This window comes from Dermacentor andersoni, chromosome 7, assembly GCF_023375885.2.
Source record: "Dermacentor andersoni chromosome 7, qqDerAnde1_hic_scaffold, whole genome shotgun sequence".
Lineage (NCBI taxonomy): Eukaryota > Metazoa > Arthropoda > Arachnida > Ixodida > Ixodidae > Dermacentor > Dermacentor andersoni.
This window is the reverse complement of record NC_092820.1, coordinates 100,881,452-100,904,719: the sequence shown is the minus strand read 5'-3', so window position 1 is coordinate 100,904,719 and position 23,268 is coordinate 100,881,452. Positions and strand designations below refer to the sequence as shown.

The following is a 23,268-nucleotide window of genomic DNA, read 5'->3' as shown; positions in this document are numbered from 1 at the left end:
AGAGTGCAAACTTGGTTACAAACCACAGATACCGCCCCCGGCACCTCCAGAGTCTAAATTGACACTTCCAGCCAGGAACAATGTACAGGCCCCCAGTCAACGCACTGGAGAAGCCGCACAGCAGCTCTGGCCGCGAGAACACTGCAAAAGCGGAGCAACTCCAATCATCGAATCAAGCTTGGCCTCCGCTGGCTCCATGCAACGAGGAGAAACCACCCATCAATCATACAAAGGTGTGCTAGGCAGGAGTAGTCTCCCACAATAGCAGCTCCTCACAAGATGCTGATAGCTCTCTCTTAAGATACTTGCTTAATCAGAACGCAATGTTTCAAAACAAAATGAAGCAGCTCAAAGCAATGGTCAACCCCCCCCCCCCCATCGAAATCAGTGACACTCCTGCTGCTACTTGCAGACCACTGCCACAAACGCTTGCGCCCACACTCACACGCCCCCTGACAGAACAAATGGACACTCTGGTATACACTTCTACGACGGAAGCAGCAACTCCAATGCCACCTTCACCACACACGCAGCCCGCACCCGCAAAAAGGAAGAACGCCGAAATAACAGACACCGAGAACACAGTTGAAAGCGCCATATTTGTCCTCACTGACCACATGAACATCCTGGACTACAAACTTGTTGCCCTTGAAAATCGGCTACAGAGCAAGCTTGATGCATTTATTTGTGAGGCATCTGCACAGTTCTGCAGATTCCAATCGACAGCTGGGAAAGACGCTCCGTGACGTCACAAGTTCCCATCCGTCATAACAACGACAATAATGACGAAGCCAGCCCATATTCTTGTCATCTGGCAGAGGAACTGCAGGGGGTTCTGCAGCAAGCGCGCATTTCTAACACTATTCCTACAGAGTCTTAACGAGCTCCCTGACATTATAGCCTTGCAGGAAACACACGGGAAAGTCACGCTACCTGCATACAACACGTTTCAAGACTCTCACATAGACGAGCCCAACTCTGCCGCACTTGCAAGAAGACATCTTTCTGTTAAATGGGACACATTCAGCAGTAATGAAATCCAACACTATTTCATCAGAATTCTACCTCAAAGCCACAAACAACCCATCCTATGCGTGTTGAAAGTTTATAGCCTTCCCCATGCTCGAAAACGCCGCTTTCGGCACATGCTTGCTCAAGCCAAAGCTAACGCCAATAAACAGCCGCTAGCCGTAACGGGCGACTTCAATGCACCCCCCCCCCCCCCATCATATGTGGGGCCATTCCGCACCCGCCCCTAAAGGAAGAGCTCTGTGGCAGCACACACAAAATCAAGGTTTCACTATCTACAATGACTTTACTCTTCCTACTCGGCTAGGAAATAGCGCCAGTTGGGATACATACCCCGATGTCACCCTAACTCACCGCATCACTCAGGCGACGTGGCAAATCCTCCAAAGCAACTTCGACAGCGACCATTACATCCTCGAACTCCGTGTAGATTTTAAGCATAGACCGCTAGCCACGAAACCCCTAAGGCTTACCAATGGCACGAAATCCAGAAAATATCGCTCGAATGCTAACGAAGAAACCATTACCGACATTGAGCAATGGGTCAACGCCTTGAAGGCAGGTGTAGAGGCCCATACCATCACTCTCCCGCTGAACACCCCCGTGGTCACAATTGATTCAAAATTCCTGCACATGTGGGAAATGAAGCAAGCTTCACTTAGGAAATGACGAACAGCACGTTACAGTCACAAACTCTCCATCAGAATGACCAAATTAGACTCTACAATACGCTATCGAATTGGCGGCAGAGCAATGGATCCAGGTTTGTGAAGGAGCGCATGGCCATTATTAGAACTAATGAACCTGGCAATTGCTCCAGCACCTGCTCGACTCCTCCACGTCTAGGACGCACAATAACTACCAAATGAAGAAAGTGCTGCATGAACATGCAGCGGATCTGCCGACCAGGTTCAGCAACCTGGCCTCGAAACATATGCCCCCTCCTACGCAAATACCCATGCCCGACTATGCTGATGAACCGAATGAAGAGCTTTGCAGTCCCGTCACAGAAGGCGGAGCTTCGACATGCCCTCAACAAATGCGAACCACCACCGCACCAGGCCCAGACTCTGTGACCAATAAAACGCTTCGCAACCTCGATGAGCAATCCATGCGCAAACTCACCGAGTATTACAACCACTGCTTCGAAGCAGGGGAGATACCCCAACAATGTAAAGCAGCTAAGGTGATTTTCATTCAAAAGCCGAATAAGCCAATTCCCATTGATAAACTCCGTCCAATCTCTCTCACTTTATCCATAGGGAAGATCTTGGAGCATGTGATCCACCTACGCCTCTACATCGAACATTATCACTTGTTTCCTTCGGAAATGACTGGCTTTGGCTACTCACTTTCTTGCCAAGATGTCACGCGAACGCTCAAAGAAGACATTATTGAACCGAGTGACGCACGTGGCACACAAGCGTTGCTCGGCCTCTGCCTCAAGGGCGCCTTCAATAATGTGTCCCACTTGGCGATACTACGCGAATTTCACGGTATAAACTGCGGGAACGAATATACCGCTATATACGCAGCTTCCTCACGAAGCGCACTGCGACGCTCAAATTAGGCAGCGAACAATCTGGTCAAATAAGTTTAGGAAGCACTGGTACGCCCCAATGGGCAGTACTTTCCCCCTCCTCTTCAATTTGGCTACGCGACCTTTAGCTTTCACTGTCAAGAAGGTTCCTGACCTCCGATTCACACTGTACGCGGGCGATATTACGCTGTGAATCACCGGAGGTTCTAACGGGAACAAGTAGGTCATGACTTCAATCTCAGGTGCTCGCCCACCAAATCACAGCTTGTCCTTCTGCCCTCCAAGAGGCGCTTCAGGACCTCACTCCCGAATACTCAACTCACGGTTGAAGGGCACCCTATCCCCACGTACACAGGACGAGGGTACTTGGATTACACCTCCAATGCAACCGAGCAAATAAGCATACCTTGCAAGCATTACAAACAACGGTAGATAATACGCTCCGCCTGATATGCAGGTCCTCCAACAAACACGGAGGGCTTCGAGACAAGGAGCTAATTCAGCAAATCATGGCTTTTGTCTTAAGAAAAATCACCTTCGCGCTACCACATCGCTCATTCTCTAGGCAGGAAGAGGATACTGTAAATTGCTTTATCCGCAAGATACACAAAGTCACTCTTGGTGTGGCAATTAGAGCATCCACACAAAGGGTGATGGCCACAGCCACACTAAATACCCTTCAAGAATTAACCGAAGCACATCTGTCATCGCAATACCACAGGCTCAACACCATTGAAGCTGGGCGTGAGATCCTGAAACAACTTCGTCATGCTCCACCATTCAACGAGAGCAAGCGACATCAACTTCCTGCAAACATACACCACCAATACCACATTCAGCTCCTACCCAGAAACATGCACCCCGAATTTCACGTCAAACGCCGTAAACATCAAGCCAAGGTGCTCAACGCTGTTATGAGTTATGAACGCAGCTATAGACAGGCTGGAGGAGTCTACTATGTGGACGCCGTAGCCTACACCACTAGCCATCGTTATGCTCTAGCGGTCGTAGACAACCAGGGTAATACTGTTTGTTCAGCAAGTCAAGACCACCTCGGCGGGCGACGCGGAAGAGGCCGCAATTGCACTCGCATCGGTGCTACCTGATTGCGATGTCATCATTAGTGACTCTAAGGCTGCTATCCGGAACTTCAGTAGAGGCTACATCAACAACCTCGCGCGCTCTCTACTTGTCGCTCACCCACGATTAAACGACATCGCTCTCGTCTAGACTCCAGCCCATCAAGGACTCCAAGGCAACGAATTTGCTAATGCCACTGCTCGAGGATTCACGGACCGAGTGGCCGGAAATTTGGGCCTAACTCTAGAACCCAATGACTCCCAACAACACACAGATCAAGACACACTCGTCACATTCCACAAAATTTGCACACATTGCAGACACCAACGCCTAATGTATCCATCTCTCTCTGTGTCTAGAACGCGCCAGGAGAAATATTGTGGCGCCAAATACAAACTCGCACTTTTCTTACCCCCCTCACTTTGCACTTATTCTTTCCCGACACCCAAGTGTCGCTTTTGCCCTGTCGTGATAGTAGATGTCTCCCATATCATATGGAAATGCCCCATCTAAATCCCCCCCCCCCCCGCGCTCTCAAATAATTAATTAGTAGCGACGAGCTGTGAGAGACTGCCCTGCGCAGCTTCGATCGCACCCTACAGGACCGAGTCCTGAGGTGGGCTGAGGAGGCAGCGGATGCCTACCACGACTGGTAGACGGGCGTCCAGCCACATAATATGGTAACGGACGCTTGCTAGGACTGGAGTACATAGCCCTCCCGCTCTTCCACTGCCCCCTCCCCTCTCTTAAAAGGGAAATAAAGTTCATTCATTCATTCATTGAAATCGCTAGCCCCGTTCCTTTGTAGGTAGCAATTCTTTAGGCCACTGATACTTAGAAGACAAGTTTTGGTAGGTACACGGATATGGGGAAATGTGTAGCAGACGTGCTCTGTGGCACGCAGTAAGGGCTTGCGCCGTAACTATAAAGCAACATCATGCAAGATCTCGATCGGAAGTAAACGTGTTTTAAGCAGGCTCGTCTCCTATTTGAGAGACGCTGGTCCCTTACTTGCTCACTAAAGAACAGTGGCTAATAAATTTGAAGTGAAGGAAGTTCTTTGATTGAATCATCGGCAACAGCTGCATTTTATGCTTTTTAGGCAAAAGTCGGCCTATACTTGTCGATAAAAAACAATAACAGACGTTAGTCCTGACTTACAGGAAGACAAAAAGGGCTGGCTTATCAAAAGCTCTTCATTACAATTTTTTGAGTAACTTCTCTAGAAATTCCGAAACTGTGTGACTGAAGAATGTTGTCGCGATGTTGCCACGAATTTTCTGTCAGACAACGTATGTAGTGGGTAAAAAAAATATTTAACTGGACGGATTCGTTACCTTTATGACACCAACAGTAGGAACGAGAGGTGATTCAACGCAAGACACCCAAGATTACCTCAGCGCAAAGTAAGCGGTATTCTTTAACGTACTTCAAGATGTTCAACTTCTGCGAAGTGTTGGTGGGCTTTCTCTGTGGCGGAACAACCCTTTGCCACAAGTACTTGGGGGGCTCCAGTGTGATGAATGATAGCACAACCTAGGAATAGTTCTTTGCGCTGAAAGGAGGCCGGCGGGCGTTTGATTGCAGCTGCTGCCGTCTCCATAGCAGACAGTGCCCCATGCACATTTGGCGACATGACCACGGCCAGCTGCAAACAATATTGACATTGATATCATTATCTCCATGAAATAATATTCCGCTACTGTGCATCACGTTATGAATACCGTAGATCATGCAGTACTGACTGCCCAAACAATGAGTCTGTGGAAAACGATAACGAGAACATGTACATCATTGCTAGTATTATAGCATAAGAAATCGGAGCGCCTGAATCTGACATCGCGTACGACAATTTGTTTTAGTTTGGTGTATATTACGATTCGCTTTGATCGTAGTCTGCGTCAGCACACAGCCCCCAGAAGTGGGTTTATTTCGAACATTCAAGGGCCGTTTAACAATAGACAACAAGCGCGTTGTAACGAATACCGTGTAACATAGTTTGCTTGTTGTTTCACACTGCTATCAAGAACTTCGTGAAACGACCAGTCTCGTATATCATACGCATATACCATATACTGCCTTCAAATGCAGCATAGTTTCTGTTGTGTTCACAACTTTAAAGACACTCTTCATCAAGCAAATAAACGTCTTTAAAAAGCGTTAAACGCACGTCGCATGCGGATTATTTCCTCCACAGAGGCACTGCTGATTTTATTTGGCGTGAGCATCAGCGCTTCCCTATGCCATGCTACTTAATTTGGAAATTTCGAGCTCGAATAGTACTGTGCAACGTATTAGAAAAAAAATATGCCCCCCTTGTATGTTGCTCGCAGCGAGTGGGAAAAAAATTCGTAACAGCGCTTCGCGCGCAGCTTGCTCGTATTACCAGCTCTATCAACAACGTTCACATCGACAAAATGAACTTTTTAGCGCCTCCACCTTTAACAGGCACCTAATGTACGGCACACGGGCGTTTTACAGTTGACCTGTTAGAACCTCGCTGGGTTTCTCTTGACGTGCGCAGCTTCGCCGAGCTGGGAGAGTGAGAGCCGTGAGCCAGTGAAAAATAGCATCGCGCAGCATAGCGACGCGGCGAGGGTGGGTGGAGCTTAGCGGAGGAGAAGCAGCGCGGACGTGAGCCAGGAAGCGTCCTTGATGCGTGCCCTCTCCTGTGGCGCGCGAGGCTGGAGGGTCAGGCAAGGGAGGAGGGGCGTTCTTCTCCAGCGGCTGCTAGGGTGCCTCGATGTCCTCCTCGCCCACCACTCCGTACAGAGTGGAGACAATCGCGGCGTCTGCTACAGCGTTGGCCACGCGAATCGCGGACGCTTTAGTAGACGCCTGTGGAGGACGCCGTAGCGACGCGTTGTCAGCGCTTATGTGTCTAGTGCGCGGTTTGGCACTACTTTACTGGTGTTCACCCAGCTCCGCTGGTCGCTGGTGTTTGCAATAGCAGAGCCACGAATTTTTTTTTTTTGCCTTTCGCGCCTATTTAACTGCGGCCGCCACGGTCGGCTTTGATCCCACGCCGTGAGGCTTAGCAGTGCAGCGCCATAGATACTGCGGCATCACGGCGGGTCGGATCGACATATCGATGCCATCGCAAGCACATTCGGATTACTTACCTTCGGGGACTTGGAGAGCAAGTTGATGAGAGTCGTCTTGCGCAATGACAAGTTGTCCATTCCCATGGCCGGCATCGTGCCCAAGAGCTGATTCATTCGGGACATGCGGGACGGGTTAATAGCCCTCAGTCCGACCTCATCGTCCAAGCGCAGATTCTGGTAAAGGACAATAGTGGTGACGCCAGGAAACCATGCTATCAGATCGCAGATTGTATTTCTGCGTGCGTGAGAACAAGAATACGTCATTGTATGAGCATCCTGTGACATATAGAACCTAATAAAAGGTAGCTTCACAAAGAGGATCAGATGACACCTTTGATTTTTCCTCTAAAGTTTACTCGCTGCTCCTTATATATATATATATATATATATAAGGAGTCATATATATATATATATATATATATATATATATATATATGTAAGTCAGATGCCATTGTAAGCAAGAGGAGACGTATTCATGTAACAGTCCAGCATATTAAATGGAAGCAATATTGGGGAGTCGCGTGCGAAATGTATGCGTAGCCTACAGCACGCTTTAAAGTGAAAGCTGGTGCGACTTTATTATTAATATTATTATTATTATTATTATTATTATTATTATTATTATTATTCTCGTCGCTCAAAAACCATACCTAGTACACGTGTATTAGAAATTCTTGTTTTTTGGCCATTCTGCGAGAAAGTGTTCTGGTCTGCTATAACGTAAAGCTATTACAAACTTTCCTATACGAATTCTGCAATCAGCACTCCGCGATTGGTAAAATACTTTCTTGGACCACCCCCACTTCGCCTGTCTGTCACATGAAACAGATAAAGTAAAACAGCGATAGGTCCCCACCTGATATGACCTGTACACACTAATTATGCATGATTGGACCGAACAAAAGAAAAATACTTATTTCTCCTTCGACGCCTTTTCGCTATTAGACCTCGGCTATTGGTCAAAAGATTTAGGCTGCACCCACTTCACCTGGCTGTCACGCGACGTCACAAAACAGCGAGAACCCACTGCGTCAAAGCGATGTGTATGCATTAAAGATGCGTTAATATGCCGAACAAAACTCAATGTTTTTCTGGATAGCGGCAGGCTGCCCCGTTCCAAAAGGAATAAGAGATGCCTACCGCCTATCGCTCAGGCACTGGCTACTCGCACTTATGCCGTGAAAGGAACATCAGGGAAATGTGACGTAGAAAGGCACGCGACTGTAGGAGTCATGTTGCTGGAACGCAGCCACGTGCGGTGGAAGCGCCGGACAGCGCAACGCTATTACATCACACTCTGTGAAAGCAGTTGTATTAAAATGGTAGCTGGTCGTCTCCACAGGCTTTAATATGCGTAAATGGCTTGACACTCACAGACGATGGTAAGGCTAAAGCGAGTTCTATGTGAGAAGCAGCACGAAATGTTATAGAGCGGTAGCTGTCGCGTATATTGTCCGACAGCTTTCTTTGTTTCCTTTTTTTTTCCTCTCTCTTTCTCTATGAAAATGTTTTATTTGCGCGAACTTACAGGGAAGGTATTCATTCTATCGCCTTCCTTAGTGTTTTGCGCTATTCCTTGGCAATACGGAATACCAACTCACACAGCATTTTGTACTTCTAGGCTGAGAAACCTGGGCTGAGTTGCCGCACCCATGAATTGCGCTGCGGACCAAGCTCGTCTCCCTCTCCCCCGCCCCCCTTGCTGTTCGGGAATGTTTCACGGCTGGCTCGTGACTCTCTTGTGTACGTCTGCGCTTTGGACATCCATATTTATTAATCTAATTCATCAAAAGACGGACGGTAGCCATTGAGGATCTTGGCCTGACTGGTCCTTGCCAATGAGGGCCAGGGGTGGTTTCGCTGAGGTGTTCTCGGAGTCACTTCTGGTCGAACAACCAGCAAATGAGGTCGCAGCAGCGGCTTCTCTTAAATCGGTAATTTCTTAAAGCGCAATTAAATATTCACGCAACTAAACGCAAAATAGACAGAAAAACGAACCTGTCTATGGATATTCAGTGTACCACTAGAGGTAACGCCTACCTCTGCGTCATACATGTGTCTTTTTAAAAGTGACAAACAAAAATATGTCAATTTAGCCGGAGAAACGGAGCATCCGTAGCAATAGCAAAATAATAGACTGTTACATACAGACTTGTGGTTTAAAAATTGAGGCAGTATCATCATCATCAGCCTGGTTACGCCCTCTGCAGGCCAAAGGCCTTTCCCCTACTTCTCCAACTATCCCGGTCATGTACTAATTGTGGCCATGTTGTCCCTGCAAACTCCTTAATCTCATCCGCCCACCTAACTATCTGCCGCCCCCTGCTACGCTTCCCTTCCCTTGGAATCCAGTCCGTAACCCTTAATGAAAATCGGTTATCTTCCCTCCTCATTACATCCCCTGCCCATGCCCAATTCTTTTTCTTGATTTCAACTGAGATGTCATTAAGTCGTGTTTGTTCCCTCACTCAATCTGCTCTTTTCTTATCTGTTAACGTTACACCCACCATTCTTCTTTCCATAGCTCGTTTCCGCGTCCTCAATTTAAGTAGAACCCTTTTCGTAAGCCTCCAGGCTTCTGCCCAGTACGTGAGTACTGGTAAGACACAGCTGTTATACACTTTTCTCTTGAGGGATAATGGCCACCTGCTGTTCATGATCTGAGAAGGCCTGCCAAACGCACCCCAGCCCATTCTTATTCTGAATATTTCAGTCTCATGATCCGGATCCGCGGTCACTACCTGCCTTAAGTAGATGTATTCCCTTACTACTTCTAGTGCCTCACTACCTATCGTAAACTGGTGTTCTCTTCCGAGACGGTTAAACATTACTTTAGTTTTCTGCAGATTAATTTTTAGACCCACCCTTCTGCTTTGCCTCTTCAGAGCAGTGAGCATGCATTGCAATTGGTCTCCTGAGTTACTAAGCAAGGCAATATGATCAGCGAATCGCAAGTTACTAAGGTATTCTCCATTAACTCTTTCCCCAATTCTTCCCACTCCAGGTCTCTGAATACCTCCTGTAAACACGCTGCGAATTGCATTGGAGAGATCGTATCTCCCTGCGTGACGCCTTTCTTTATTGGGATTTTGTTACTTTTCTGTGGAGGACTACTGTGGCTGTGGAGCCGCTATAGATATCTTTCAGTGTTTTTACATACGGCTCGTCTGCACCCTGATTACGTAATGCCTCCATGACTACTGAAATAACGACTGAATCAAACGCTTTCTCGTAATCAGTGAAATCTCTATATAAGGGTTGGTTACATCCCACACATTTCTCTATCACCTGATTGATAGCGTGAATATGGTATGTTGTTGAGTAGCCTTTACAGAATCCTGCCTTGTTCTTTGGTTGACAGAATTCTAAGGTGTTCCTGATTCTATTTCCGATTACCTTAGTAAATACTTTGTAGGCGACGGACAGTAAGCTGATCGGTCTATAATTTTTGAAGTGTTTGCGTCCCCTTTCTTTTCGATTAGAATTATGTTAGCGTTCCTCCAAGATTCCGGTACGCTCAAAGTTATGGGGAATTGCCTATACAGGGTAGCCAGCTTTTCTAGAACAATCCACCATCAACCATCAACCACCATCCTTCAACAAATCTGCTGTTACCTGATCCTCCCCAGCTGCATTCCCCCTTTGCATAGCTCCCAAGGCTTTCTTTACTTCTTCCGGCGTTACTTGTGGGATTTCAAGTTCCTGTAGACTATTCTCTCTTTCATTATCGTCGTGGGTGCCACTGGTACTGTATAAATCTCTATAGAACTCTTTAGCCACGTGAGCTATCTCATCCATATTAGTAATAATATTGCCGGCTTTGTCTCTTACTGGGTACATCTGATACTTGCCTATTCCTAGTTTCTTCTTCACTGCTTTTAGGCTTCCTCCGTTCCTGAGAGCATGTTCAATTCTATCCATAATATACTTCCTTATGTCAGCTGTCTTACGCTTGTTGATTAACTTGGAAAGTTCTGCCAGTTCTATTCTAGCTGTACGGTTAGAGCTTTCATACATTGGCATTTCTTGATCAGATCTTTTGTCTACTGCGGTAGCTTACTGGTATCCTGTCTAACAGAGTTACCGCCGACTTCAATTGCGCACTTCTTAATAATGCCGATAAGTTTGTCGTTCATTGCTTCAACACCAAGGTCCTCTTCCTGAGTTAAAGCCGAATACTTGTTCTGTAGCTTGATCCGGAATTCCTCTATTTTCCCTCTTACCGCTAACTCATTGATCGACTTCTTATGTACCAGTTTCTTCCGTTCCTTTCCGGTGAAGTGGTGGCGTAGAGGTAGAGTATCCCCCTCGCGTCCAAGAGGAACGTGGTTCGAATCCCGGTGCCGCGCAATTTTCCATGTGATTAAAAAAAAATCCGCGTATTGATAAAATTGCATAAACAGGCCTGGAGTGCGGCCTGATCCCGTTGACCAGAACCGGTAACGCACTCCCTCACCAGAGAAGGATTGGCCACCCTGGTGCAGTACTTGGCCCACAACCTCCTATGTGAATACAACAATCAAACCCCGGCCCTCGGTCCCCAGCGGCTGTGAAGCAACTAACCACAGCGGCGGTCAGACCTGTGACGCAGCAGAGGGTGCTAAGAAGACCTGGGTCCAAACAGGCCGCCATTGGAATCTGAACCTGGCAACGGTTAACGCTAGAACGTTATCTAGTGAGGCGAGTCTAGCAGTCCTATTGGAGGAATTAAAGGACAGTAAATGGTATATAATATGGCTCAGTGAAGTTAGGAGGCCAAAACAAGCATATAGAGTGCTAAAAAGCGGGAACGTCTTGTGCTACCGGGGCTTAGCGGAGAGACGAGTACTAGGAGTCAGATTCCTGAATAATAAAGATATAGCTGGTAACATAGTGGAACTCTATAGCATTAAGGAGAGGGTGGCAGGTCTTATTGTGAAACTTAATGAGAGGTACAAATTGAAGGTTGTGCAGGTCTACGCCCCTACAACCAGTAATGATGACCAGGAAGTCGAAAGCTTCTACGAAGACGTGGAATCGGCGATGGGTAAAGTCAAGACAATATACACTATACTGTTGGGCGACTTCAATGACAGGGTATGCAAGAAGCAGGCTGGAGACAAGTCAGTGGAGGAATATGGCATAAGCTCTAGGAATAGCAGGATAGCCAAAAGTGTACGTGGTCTCGCCCGAAGGGCGAGACTAGAAATGAGGCAGTATAAATTACACTAAATATACGCTTACCTTCTAAATAAGGGCGGTGTCATTCGCCTACAAGACTAACCACGTAAACAACACCGCTCATCCGTGCGACTACGCGAGTGCGACTACTCGCCGCCACGAAGCTGGCATGATGAGGAGCGTCGGCAGCCGAAAGCGCACTTGCATGAGAGAACCGAGCGTTCCTGACCGCCGCTCCATTTAGAGGGTCAACTATGCCGCCTCTTCAAAACTGAGTCGATCAGGCTATCTCTAACACTGAGCGTGCGGCAAGACGCACTCAAGAAGTTGCCAGGCTGCTCGGCTCATCCCGTCCCTGCTCGGCCTTCGACCTGGCACACACGCAAGGTCGTCCCACCTCCAACACGCGGTGTGAGAACGCGTGCGTGCTTGGCCTGCGAGGGTTTGATCACGCGGCCTTCAAACTGAGCGCGCTAGAAGTGCGAGGGCTATTCCACCAGTGTTTTCCGTTTGTCATCGTATGTTTGCCTCCAAAGCCGCAGCAGATCACACGACTTGCAACACACGGCGCTCGGGCCTTGCGATAGCTTTTACAAGTAGCCGCCTGGAATGTCCGTACTATTGCTATCTGAATAAGACGCACTAGCTGTCCTCTTCTGTTTTTCATTGAGGGTAGGAGACGTTGCAGTGGTAGACCATAACCTAAGTATAACCCCGTTTTTAATGACAGAGTAAATGATCCACATGTTGATAGGTAATTGAACGTATTATATTTGGTAGCACTTGATTGTAGTCAACTCTAGAACAAATCCTTTAACCGAAAGACAGACGACGCACTGAGAAAGACAGAGCTTCTCTCTAAATCACGTCCTGTCGTTCACCGATGGCACTTGCAGCCTAAACTAGCACGTTGTTACCAGGATATTTTAGAAAACCCCTGGGACGTAGCGCAGTTCCAGTTCTTGAGCTACGTTGCTCTTCGAGGTGAACATCATGACACTGTAGCTGTTAGAACCGCGCATGGTTTCTCTGGACGTTCGCAGCTGGAGGAGAGAGAGCTGAGAGAGAGTGAAATCAGAGTATAAAGCGCGAGACACACGGTCCGATTCGGTGTCCGATCCGGTGTCCGATGCAGCGGAACGGCAGCCGGAACCGAGGTGTTTTGCCGTGCCGAAGCGTCGGATCGGACGTCCGGCGTGCGGCAAACCGGGCAGATTTTCATCGTCCGACGCGTTAGACAACCGCACCGTCGTCTGGCCGCAGCCAATGACAGCGCCACTGGCATGTGACGTTTCTGACGTTCCCTCCACGGAGGCGGCGCTGGCTGGCCGGTCTCTCGCAGCCTTTTTTTTTTTTTTCCTTGACTGCTGCAGTTTGTTTCCGACACGAAATAGTTACCAGTTCAGTAAAATTATCTCGAACGTGTGCCTGTTATGCAAAGCAGCGCCTAGTACACTAGCACCAAGCTACTGGCAAGATCGGGAGCCGCGACGCGAGGGCATTTAGCGGGCAGACAGCACACGCCGACCGTCTGAGCGAGGCTGCTCGCTTCGCTTGCACGTTTGGCCTTCGCAACGACTGCGTCGAGTGAACCAATTGTATTTAATTAGGGGCGAACTAAGTGCACAGTGTTAATTGTTTTGACAAAAATGAGCGCTCTTTGACGAGTTCGCGTTGGATCGCAAGCGCCATCGGCCGCAGCGTCCGCCTAGCTAGGCCTACCGACCATATATCACTGGCTGTTGGCGGAGCGGTCAGTGGACAACGCGCCGTCGTGAAGTGTTCCGTCACTCGCAGGGGCATAATTTTATTGACAGTGTTCGCGTAAAGGGAAGCAGTTTTGTGCAGAGTTGTCTACATTGCGTTTCTCGACGTCAATATGAAGTCAAGCTGGGGGGCTGTATCTGGGCGGAGCCTACGCGCCGCGCGATCTTTCGGGTGGACGCACCGTGTGCCCGGAATCGTCGCATGCCTCATGCCGGAGCATGCGGCGCCGCACGTCGGATCAGACGCCGAATCGTACTGCGTGTCTCCCGCTTAAGTTGACCCATCACGAATTTCATCGCGGCCGCATAGTGAAGCGGCTAGAGTGGGTGGGGCGGAGAAGGAGCGGCGCGATGGTGACACAGGAGGTGCGACGTCATTGATCTCCGATAAAAGCCCGTGCGCTCGCTTCGGCGGATTTCAAGAAGCTACCAGGCACACGACATCGGAGCTAGCATGCATCAGAGCTAAGGCGAAGCGGTTGCCGCCGCGTCGCGTCGGTACGGTGTCTTGCACACGACACTGACGCATATGGCGTCTCAACGAACCGCTTCTGTTGCGGCGGGCGCCTCAAATGGTGCGCCGTTCCAACCGAAACTCCCTTCCCCTCGCCCAAGATGAAGACAGCATAGATTTTTTTGAAATCTTAACTTCCCGCAGCTCTCCTGGTGTCTGGTGTTTGCGATAGAAGAGCCACGCATAACGTTTTTTGAACTAGAATTCATATTGCATATTAGCATAATTAATGATGTTTCCCTAATTAACCCTCTAAATGCCGATGTCGAGTTAACCCATCGCGAATTTCACGCAAATATTGCACGTGCGTATAAGAGCAGTTATTTTTTATTTTTCATAAATGAAAAATGCGTAATGACCTTTGCTATTTTTTTCCAACACAACCAGTAAAGAAACAGTAACCAGTTCCTTGTATCAGGTTTTTTAGAAAATAAATGGCACAAAATGTGCAAGCCCTTAAAAATTTCGGAATTCTAATATCTTTCGTTCTTAATTTATAATGGCTGTTTATGGGTCAAGTTCTCCTTCTAATTACTTTACGACACATATTTCAATCTGCAAATTGTAGCCGGCGACTTCGAAATGGATATTCACGTGGGACAAATCATCAAGATAACACCAGTTTCGAGTTCAGTATTCTTTATCTTCATTGCACAAAAACCTAAAAAGTTGTGTTGAAAAGAAAGTAGAACAACAGTGCATTTTTACCGCAAGTTTGCAAGCGCTTGTCTCAAAGCTGGTGTTAGTTTCAAGATTCGCTCGAAGTGAATGTGGCTTGTGAAATCACGTCTTCAATTTGCATGTTTCAGTGCGAGAGCAAAAATAATTAGTTAGAATATTGAGACAGACAGACAGACAAAGAACTTTAATTACAAGGTCCTGAGAAGCTTTGCCCTAGGGCAGAGCTGCGGGAGGCTCCCACGTGGGGACTGGGAGGCCGAGCCTAACCGCCGCATCGTGGGTTCTCAGAGTGAAATTTTATTAGACAGTTATGCATTTTCATTTACACTGTCATGATGTCCGCGTTTTCGAGCAATCCAACTCCATGAGTAGTACTGTGCTATGTGCCGCAGGTTTAAGATTTTGCTAACACTAAGAGAAAACGGTGCCTACAAGGTATTTCACGTAACCAAGGATTTAAAAAAAAAAAGTGTTTCACCGCAGCTGAATGAAACCAACGACTTGTGGTTTGCGTCACGTGGTGCTGCTTAAAGCATTTCCAATATTCTGCTTAATTAGTTGACTAAGATCAATTGAGCAAATGTTTTAGTATATACTTCAGGGTCAAGAGCGTTTCGTTAAGTTGTAGAGGGGATTCAGAACGACCAATGCAATTTTTTCTGGCAACGTACATGCTGCTTGGTAACTTTTTTCGGCGTTTACGGACAGGCCGCGAAATATGAAATAAAGCCGCGTGACTGCGCTCATGCGCTATCGCATTGCAGCGCTCTGAACCGTGCTTCGCGCAAAAAAAAAAAAAAATTAATCGTTTGTCCGGACCGTGTCGAAGTGAGCGGCCGCCGCTCCAGACCTCGGCTTCACAGTGCGTCAGCATCTTTAACGGTGGCACATGGAAAGGAAATGCCATCGTCCCTGACAATCATTAGGCTCGACACACGGTTGAGCCTAGGTTGTCTGCAATACGATAGCGCACGAGCGCAGTCACGTGGTTTTATTTCATATTTCGCGAGCTCTATTCAAACGTCGAAAGCAATCGCCACCTTGTACCTTGCCATGTATAATTGATCTAAGTTATTTAACGCAATAGGCGGAATATACCAAATATTTCGATGAGCCCCACATGACGCCAAGCATAGGTTACCGGTTTTACCCCGCTGCCGTTAAGTAAATATTTTTTTTTCCTTGGTTCAAGTTACCTTTCATTGGTTCAAATTACGTAGTATTGCGGGGCCCTGGCACCGCAATAGCGTTTTCCGATTCGAACGTGAAGCGTAACAAACAAGCCCAGCGAAAACCACAAAGTATAACAGTAATGGTTTCCCAGTCTACGATACGCTTGCCGAACCACCGGCGATATACACAAGCAGTATACTAAGCTCGAGGCGTGCGCTTCATACCGCGGCTCGCATTCCACGGCAAAAACAGGAAAAAACACGTGCCTGAGCAACCTTGCAGTATTACAACGATAATTCCAATGCAGATACTTATTTTTGTGTAAGTTAAATTAGAAATCCTTTAATCCTGCATCATAGTCTCCTACAATATAATAGAGGGAACTCGATCTGGCGCTGCAATCGTTGAGCCACCATGGGAATGATGGGAAGTACATGCATTTGTCTCATATTCGTGCTAGTGGATTCAGACGCTCTTGTGGATTCGTTTATTAGGCTTTGCATGCCTTCAATCTATACTTTTCTAACTGCAGAAAGCGTGGCGAACTCGCACAATAGCTACTCATTGCACCGGCTAAGCCTGTCCAGATGACCAAATCGACACGCGCCAACAGTCTCAGCGCGTGGTCTTGGCCGCGAGAAATTCGTAAGGGTGTTCTGTGAAGCTTGTCGATGCATGCGTCCGTTGCATAATGGTCTCAATATCCGGCCTCTATGCTAAAGGCTCTGTGTTCGAATCCTCGGACAGCTTTATTTGTGTTTATTTGTTTATTACGCAATACATTGTTGAAAATGACAAGTTTACCATCTCACGAAGCCGCTTGTAGCCAGAAGGACGAAGTTTCGGCAAATTCATGTACTTCCCTTAACTCCCATGCTGACTGAAGCGCGAGACAGCACCCGAGCGTTAGTGTATCTGCATCACTACACATCGCCCAGCCCCACGCAGAAAGACCCTCAGTGGACGCAATTTTCCTGTAGCAATGCCTTCCGCTCGTTTCTGTGCCATCCTTATCCTCCACCGTTCACGACCGGTTGATGCCGCGGATAACGTGGGCGGAGCGTCACTCCCAGGCTAAAAGCTCGAAAAGGGACGTAACCGGAAAAGGCACCGCGACAAAACTGCTACCCAGATACTCCAACGGCCAATTCCTGTGGGCGATTATAATTTTTAATTAAGACTAAATGGTTTACGTCCAACTGCCGCCCTCATTTGGTCACTGCGTCTTCAGCTATAGCAAACTCGCCCGTCATCCACAAGGAGGATGATCTTTCGCTGACTTTTCCACGCCTACGAGTCTATATAATCAGCGAACCCAGTGGTATGGGTTATGCACGGGTACAACACACGAGCTTAAAAGATCAAAAGCCATTGCACTCCGTGCAGGTGGATCACCGGTGAAGCAGTGTAGCACATTACAAAGAGGTCACACAGAATGTTGAACAAAGGTACGAACATGTTTATTGTCTTCATATGTGGTCATCGGGAGGGGAGGTACGCACACACATTATTTTATTCATTCGCGTTCATTCGCGTTCATTCGCGTTATACATTAGTATTTTCATTTCGCGATATATTGAGGCGGATAATTTGAGACCGAAATCACCGACTGGCAGTGGGCCGGTGCCGTCAGCGCCTTCGCAGAGGGAGGGGCACTATGGGAACGCTGGCATGGTGAGCGCCATCGGATCCAGCTGTGGAAGAATACGACGACAACGAACGCACAGCAGTGGCACGAGTCATTACTGATGATGATAGTTTTTTCTCGCACACACGAAAATTTCACGGAACCCTAGCCCCAAATGGCTTTACTGTAATGCATAGTGGCGGCCAACCGTCATGGGCTACCGCCTCCCAAAAAACCGATGAACCTTTCGAGGGACACCGCACGTTTATCCTAAATGGCCATGGTGAGCCGAACCAGGCTTCTGTATGCATCAACCGGGGGCAAACGCAGCACGGGACATTTAGGCAAACAGGTTTTCTTTTCCCCCACAACCACGCACTCACACCTCACGACTGCAGGCAGCCCAGTAACTTTGGCAATCACTCCGAACGCTGTACCTCTTTGCTTTATTGATTCTTTCCTTATTTGGAAGTCTTCACCTCATGAAGAAATAAGGTTGGGAGCAGGCATTCGGGGCGGGACAGCGCGGTTTTCCAGTTGATGAGTAGTCGCCTATCATATCTCTGTCATATTTCCCCAAACATTTGCCAAATTCATGAGTGAATGCATACAGCGACTCAGTCTCGCAGGTTTCTAGTTGCACAGGCAGCTAGCTACATGGTGCACCCAGCGTAACCCAAGTGAAACAACAAAGCCTTGTAAAGCATATTGACTGCTTTGTTCCGTTATGTCAAAAGAACATGCGAGGACGTCACTCGTGGTGCAATCGTCAACGTGTAGAGGCAGTCCGCTTTGGTGGTAGATATTTCATGATGTCAGCAGCTATACGTGTACAGTGTTTCCCATGTGCGCATTGTGGTTGGCCTAAACTTAAGAAAAGCGCGCCTCCTTTGTTCTCCTATGCGGCATACTGTCACGCTTATTAGTTGTGAGAGTAACCAAGAAGCACAACTCGGTGTTCAGTGCCCAGCTAAGGATATTTAAATGTGGGTGTCTGCGGTAAACTTGAGCAAGTGCATGCGTGGCTCTAGAAACCTCTGACTCCTGCTCTATCCTGCTTGAGGCGTCGAGATCGCTCCGAGGAAAACCAAATGACACTTTATATCCCGTTGAAAGTCCAGCTGCAATAAAATTTCACTTCGGCTGTGTGGTTTTAAATCAGTAGCGTATAGGCTATCTAGCAGTATTGGCGCTGAGGCGACGCTGGTAATTGTCTATTTCTTTTATTCCAGCCCGCAAGTACCACTTAAAGGCAAGTCGTAGGCACGCAATAGTTAGCGGATAGGACGCACATCCCAAACCTGATACTAAATTTTTTGAGCTAGCTGATGCTCAATGTTTTGAATTCTGCGTCATTTCAGCGAGCGAATGGCGTTCTTTTTTTCAGTTTCGGCTTAGATAACGTCTATTCTGTTTAGCTTATAGAAGCGCACTCCCTTGTGTTTTGAACCTACTATATTTGATGAAGGTTGTTCTTGCCTACACTATCTGACACTAGGCCATTTTTGCATGCCCGAAATTTTGATGCAGTAAGTCTTCAATGAGATGGCATATTATTTAGGCGATAGGGTACAATAATGATTTGTTTGTCTATAAGACAGCGATCCCTCTTTGCACTCCGGTTAGTCCTATAGAGAAACGAAAGCCTAGCACTAGTTTATCATTTCTGCCCGTTGCTTGCCTTCGCCCAATTGCCCCTCTTCATAATTTCATAATTTATTTATTAGCAAAAGTATATATAATTACATGTGCGTAGTATACATAAGGAGGTCCCATAGTCAAAGACTCTGTCGGGACCTCTTGTTAAAGGCACTTATGATGTTATACAATGTTTAAAGCAACAGTAGTACAGATGAGATCTAAGAGTAATATCAAAAACATGTTTATAGCATATGAGTAAAAAGAACACTTGTTAACAGCATGACAATATGTAAAAAGCAAAATAAAATTATAAAAAATGGACAATTTCGGTAAATATTTTTTATGAATGATTTTAGTTCTCTTTTAAATTGGTATAAATTTTTTGAATTTTTGATTATAGGTGGTAGAGTATTCCAAAGCTATATCGAGGAAAATTCCGCAGTCTGTTTACCATAGTTAGTTCGCACTTTAGGTAGACGGAAATTATTATTGACGGCAAATCTAGTGTGACTATGAGCTATCAGGTCACAAGGTGAGAAGCAGATTGATGGTAGTATCTTAGTCATATATTTATAGAATAAAATCCCTAGACTATATTTGATGAGTTCTGCAATGGTTAGGATGTGGTTTTCATGTAGTATGGATTTTCTATTTGCAAAGCGTGAGCTGCTTGTAATAATTCTTATGGATTGGTTCTGGATTACCTGGAGGGATGCCAAGTGAGTGTTATACGTGTTACTCCAGCATATTATGCCGTAGTTAATATGAGAATGAATATATGAGTGGTATAGCGAGATTAATGTATTATGTGTGAAGTAGGGACGAGTTTTAATTAGAACGCGAATACCGCATGCTATTTTCTTTTTGATGTGAGAAATGTGATCTTTATATTTCAAGCTGCAGTCAAGAGAAATCCCAAGAAAAGATGAGCATGGACTGGGAGAGAAGGAGTGTGAGCCAAAAGTTAAAGAAGGGGAGGATGCCGAATGTTGTTGACGCGAGGAAAATACAACAAATTTAGTCTTGGTGGCATTAATAGATAATCGGTTAGCATTACACCAACTTAAAACATTTTCTAGATCAGTATTTAACTTGTTAAGAAGTGACGTGCTTTTATCAGAGGCAAATATGGTAGTATCACCAGCGTACAGAATGCACTTAGTAGACGACAAACAGTTACGTAGTTCATTGATATAAATCAAAAACAGTAGTGGTCCTAAGATGGATCCTTGAGGGACGCCAAAATTAGTGGTTTGTCCTCTGGAATAGACATTAGACACAGACACTATCTGAACTCTGTTTGATAAGTAACTTTTTAATAGTGAAAGCGCAGGACCACGAACACCGATAGCCTAGAGCTTAACGAAAAGGATAATATGGTTTAAGCATCAACTGCCTTTGTTAGATCAATGAAAACTGAACCTGCAAATAGACCATCGTCAATTACTTTTTTAATTGGTCAGTTAGATGTATGAGTGCCAAATCTGTGGAGTATCCATTACGAAAGCCAAATTGGCACGAAGAGATAATATTAAATTTAGTGAGATATTTGCTTAGACGCAATGCGATTAATTTCTCCAGAACTTTGCCGAAAAAAGGTAGAATACAAATAGGGCGGTAGTTATGTATTATTGTGCTCTCACCTTTTTTTAGGACTGGAATGACTTTACCGCGATTAAGCTCGTCAGGAAACACGCCAGTCTTGAACATCGAATTAGTAATGGGAGACATGATATCAGAAATTAGGTGGGCAATCATTTTAATGGTAGCAGGTAGAACTTCATCTATTCCAGCACTGGTGGGTTTTAGGTCCTATATAACGTTATATATTTCTTCTGGCGTTGTGGGGAAAAGAAAAAAATGAGTGAGGGAGACGATTAAGTTGAGTTACTTGTGAAGGAGAGGGTTTGTCATTATCAAAAAAATAGGAGCTGAAGGCGTTGGCTATTTGGATAGGGGAGTTATACTCTGAGTTATTGTATATGATTTTTGGTAGGTGTTCTGGTTTAGAATTCCTGTATAGAAAGGAGTTGACGATGTTCTATTTCAAGTTGCTCTTATTGCCGGCTTGTAAGATTTTTTGTTCAAGATATAATCGTTTTGCCGCTTTTAACTGGCTGTATATAGAATTGCGTAACCTTTTATATCGGGCAATTAATTTCGTATTAAAAGGCTGGTGTTTAGTTTTTTGTACAGGTTATCGCGTTTGCGCAAAGCTGCTAATAACTTTTTAGACATCCATGGATTGTGAGAGAATGCAATGGTTTTTTTACATTTCCTTTTACAAGTGAATTTATGAATAAGTGATATAATTACAGTAAGAAATTTAGAAAATGCCTTCTGAGGATCATTCAAAGTTTTTATTTCAGACCAGTCTATATTAGCAATGGCAGTTGTGAAGCTCTCTTTGTCCAGAACGTATTTATAGTGTAAAAGAGAGCAAGGACTCGAGTTATATTTAAAACGTAGAAGCAATGGGTAATGATCTGTTATGTCATTATCAAGGACTTTCGCCTCTGGTGAAGTTATTAAGATAGAGAGGGCGTGATCAATTAGCATCCCTGTGCCATTAAGAACCTGTCGTGTAGGAACATCAATTAAGCATTCATATCAGTAGCTTTGTAGTAGACTGGTGTAAGAAATAACTGTTGGTGATGTGTCATTGAGTAGGTAAATGTTAATATCACCCGTCATAATGATATTTTTATTTTGTAGTGAAAGGGTATGTAAAGTATGATCAAGATTATAAAAAAGGTCATCGACTGATGATGAAGGGGAACGATAAATGCAACCAATTATGAAACCTCTGTCATCATTAGAGGGAGAACAATTAACTATTTCAATCGAGACAGATTCGCAATTAGTGATGCGTAAGTGTATATCATGTCGTCTGCGATAACTAAGATCAGGAGAGATATATATTGCCGCACCACCATGAATGCTAGTGAATCTGTTACAATATTCTGAATTGTAATTGAGGAAGCAATAAAGATTTTTGTCATCGTCTCATAACCAAGTTTCAGTCAGGGCAATTAATAAAAATGAGCTAGAAGATGATGAAAGGAAATGATCAATATCATCAAAGATTTTGCGAAGACTTCAAGCATTCAAATGAATAACGGAATGAAATCCCCTTATGAAAGAGTTAACTTGATTAGGTTCCAGGAAAGAGTCCATTATTGATATGATAAGTGGTGAGAAAATTAACACTTGTTTCTGTGGTATTAGTCTATTCTAGTCAAGTCGGAATGATCACGGATGCGCAAAACTCTCCTGTTAGTAGTCTTTCTAGCATAGATTTGACAGTTGTCAGTCCAAAGAAACATCCACATATTTTGTTTCTTCAGTGCTAGGGCTTTGGAAAACAGGGCCTTGTTACATGGGGTCCGATGATCGTTTACGAAGATAGGTGCGTTAGAAACGCTAGAGAAGCCTAGATCACTGGGACTAAGCTTGGCCTTACGTGCTTTACTGATGAAGTCAGATTTCTTAGTATGAGAGCAGAAACTTGCAATGATGTTCTTTTTGTCAGTAGACCGTGTAGGCACGCAATGAACAATGTCGAGATCATTAGGCGATATGGGACGTCCAGCTTTCTCCCCTAGCATTTCCATGATTGCGACACAGTCCTCCCCTTGGGAACATGGAACGCCCTTGAGCTCAACATTGCTGAGGCGTAAATATTGCTCAAGTTCTTCGACCTTACGAGTGAGTGAGGAGTTTTGAGATATCAGTTCTTTATTCTCATTTACCAATGAGGTATTTTGGCCACGTAAGTCCTCGACAAGTTGATTCAAGTGTTGTGCGCTTGATTGCAGGACAACTTCCTTCTCTAACTCCGCAACATCAAGGCCGGAATCTTTCATTTTTAGCAAGAACCTGCCGAACACCTTATAAGAGGTGTCTTTAGCTAAACTTAATTTTAGCCTCTACATCCTCGATTCTTTTTAGAG

General features: G+C 45.8%; 1 protein-coding gene across 5 annotated transcripts in view; it reads right to left on the bottom strand.

Moving 5' to 3' along the window:
• Positions 1–23,268, bottom strand: part of LOC126534033 (uncharacterized) — a 44,653-nt gene that overhangs the window by 5,784 nt on the left and 15,601 nt on the right. Inside the window, exons 5-6 of one of the 5 annotated variants that reach the window (XR_008613159.2) lie at positions 6,772–6,988; positions 5,079–5,297 (exon numbers count right to left, since the gene is read on the bottom strand). The exons of 1 other annotated variant lie outside the window; for it this stretch is intronic. Coding sequence is in view for 2 of the 4 variants with exons in the window: in XM_055072587.2 (XP_054928562.1) it covers positions 5,079–5,297; positions 6,772–6,927 (375 nt within the window). In the remaining 2 variants the exon portion in view is untranslated. Of the gene's footprint in view, positions 1–5,044; positions 5,298–6,771; positions 6,989–17,485; positions 17,742–23,268 lie in introns of those variants that run through there. 3 more of the 5 variants (XR_008613160.2, XM_055072587.2, XM_055072586.2) reach the window with 3 other exon arrangements.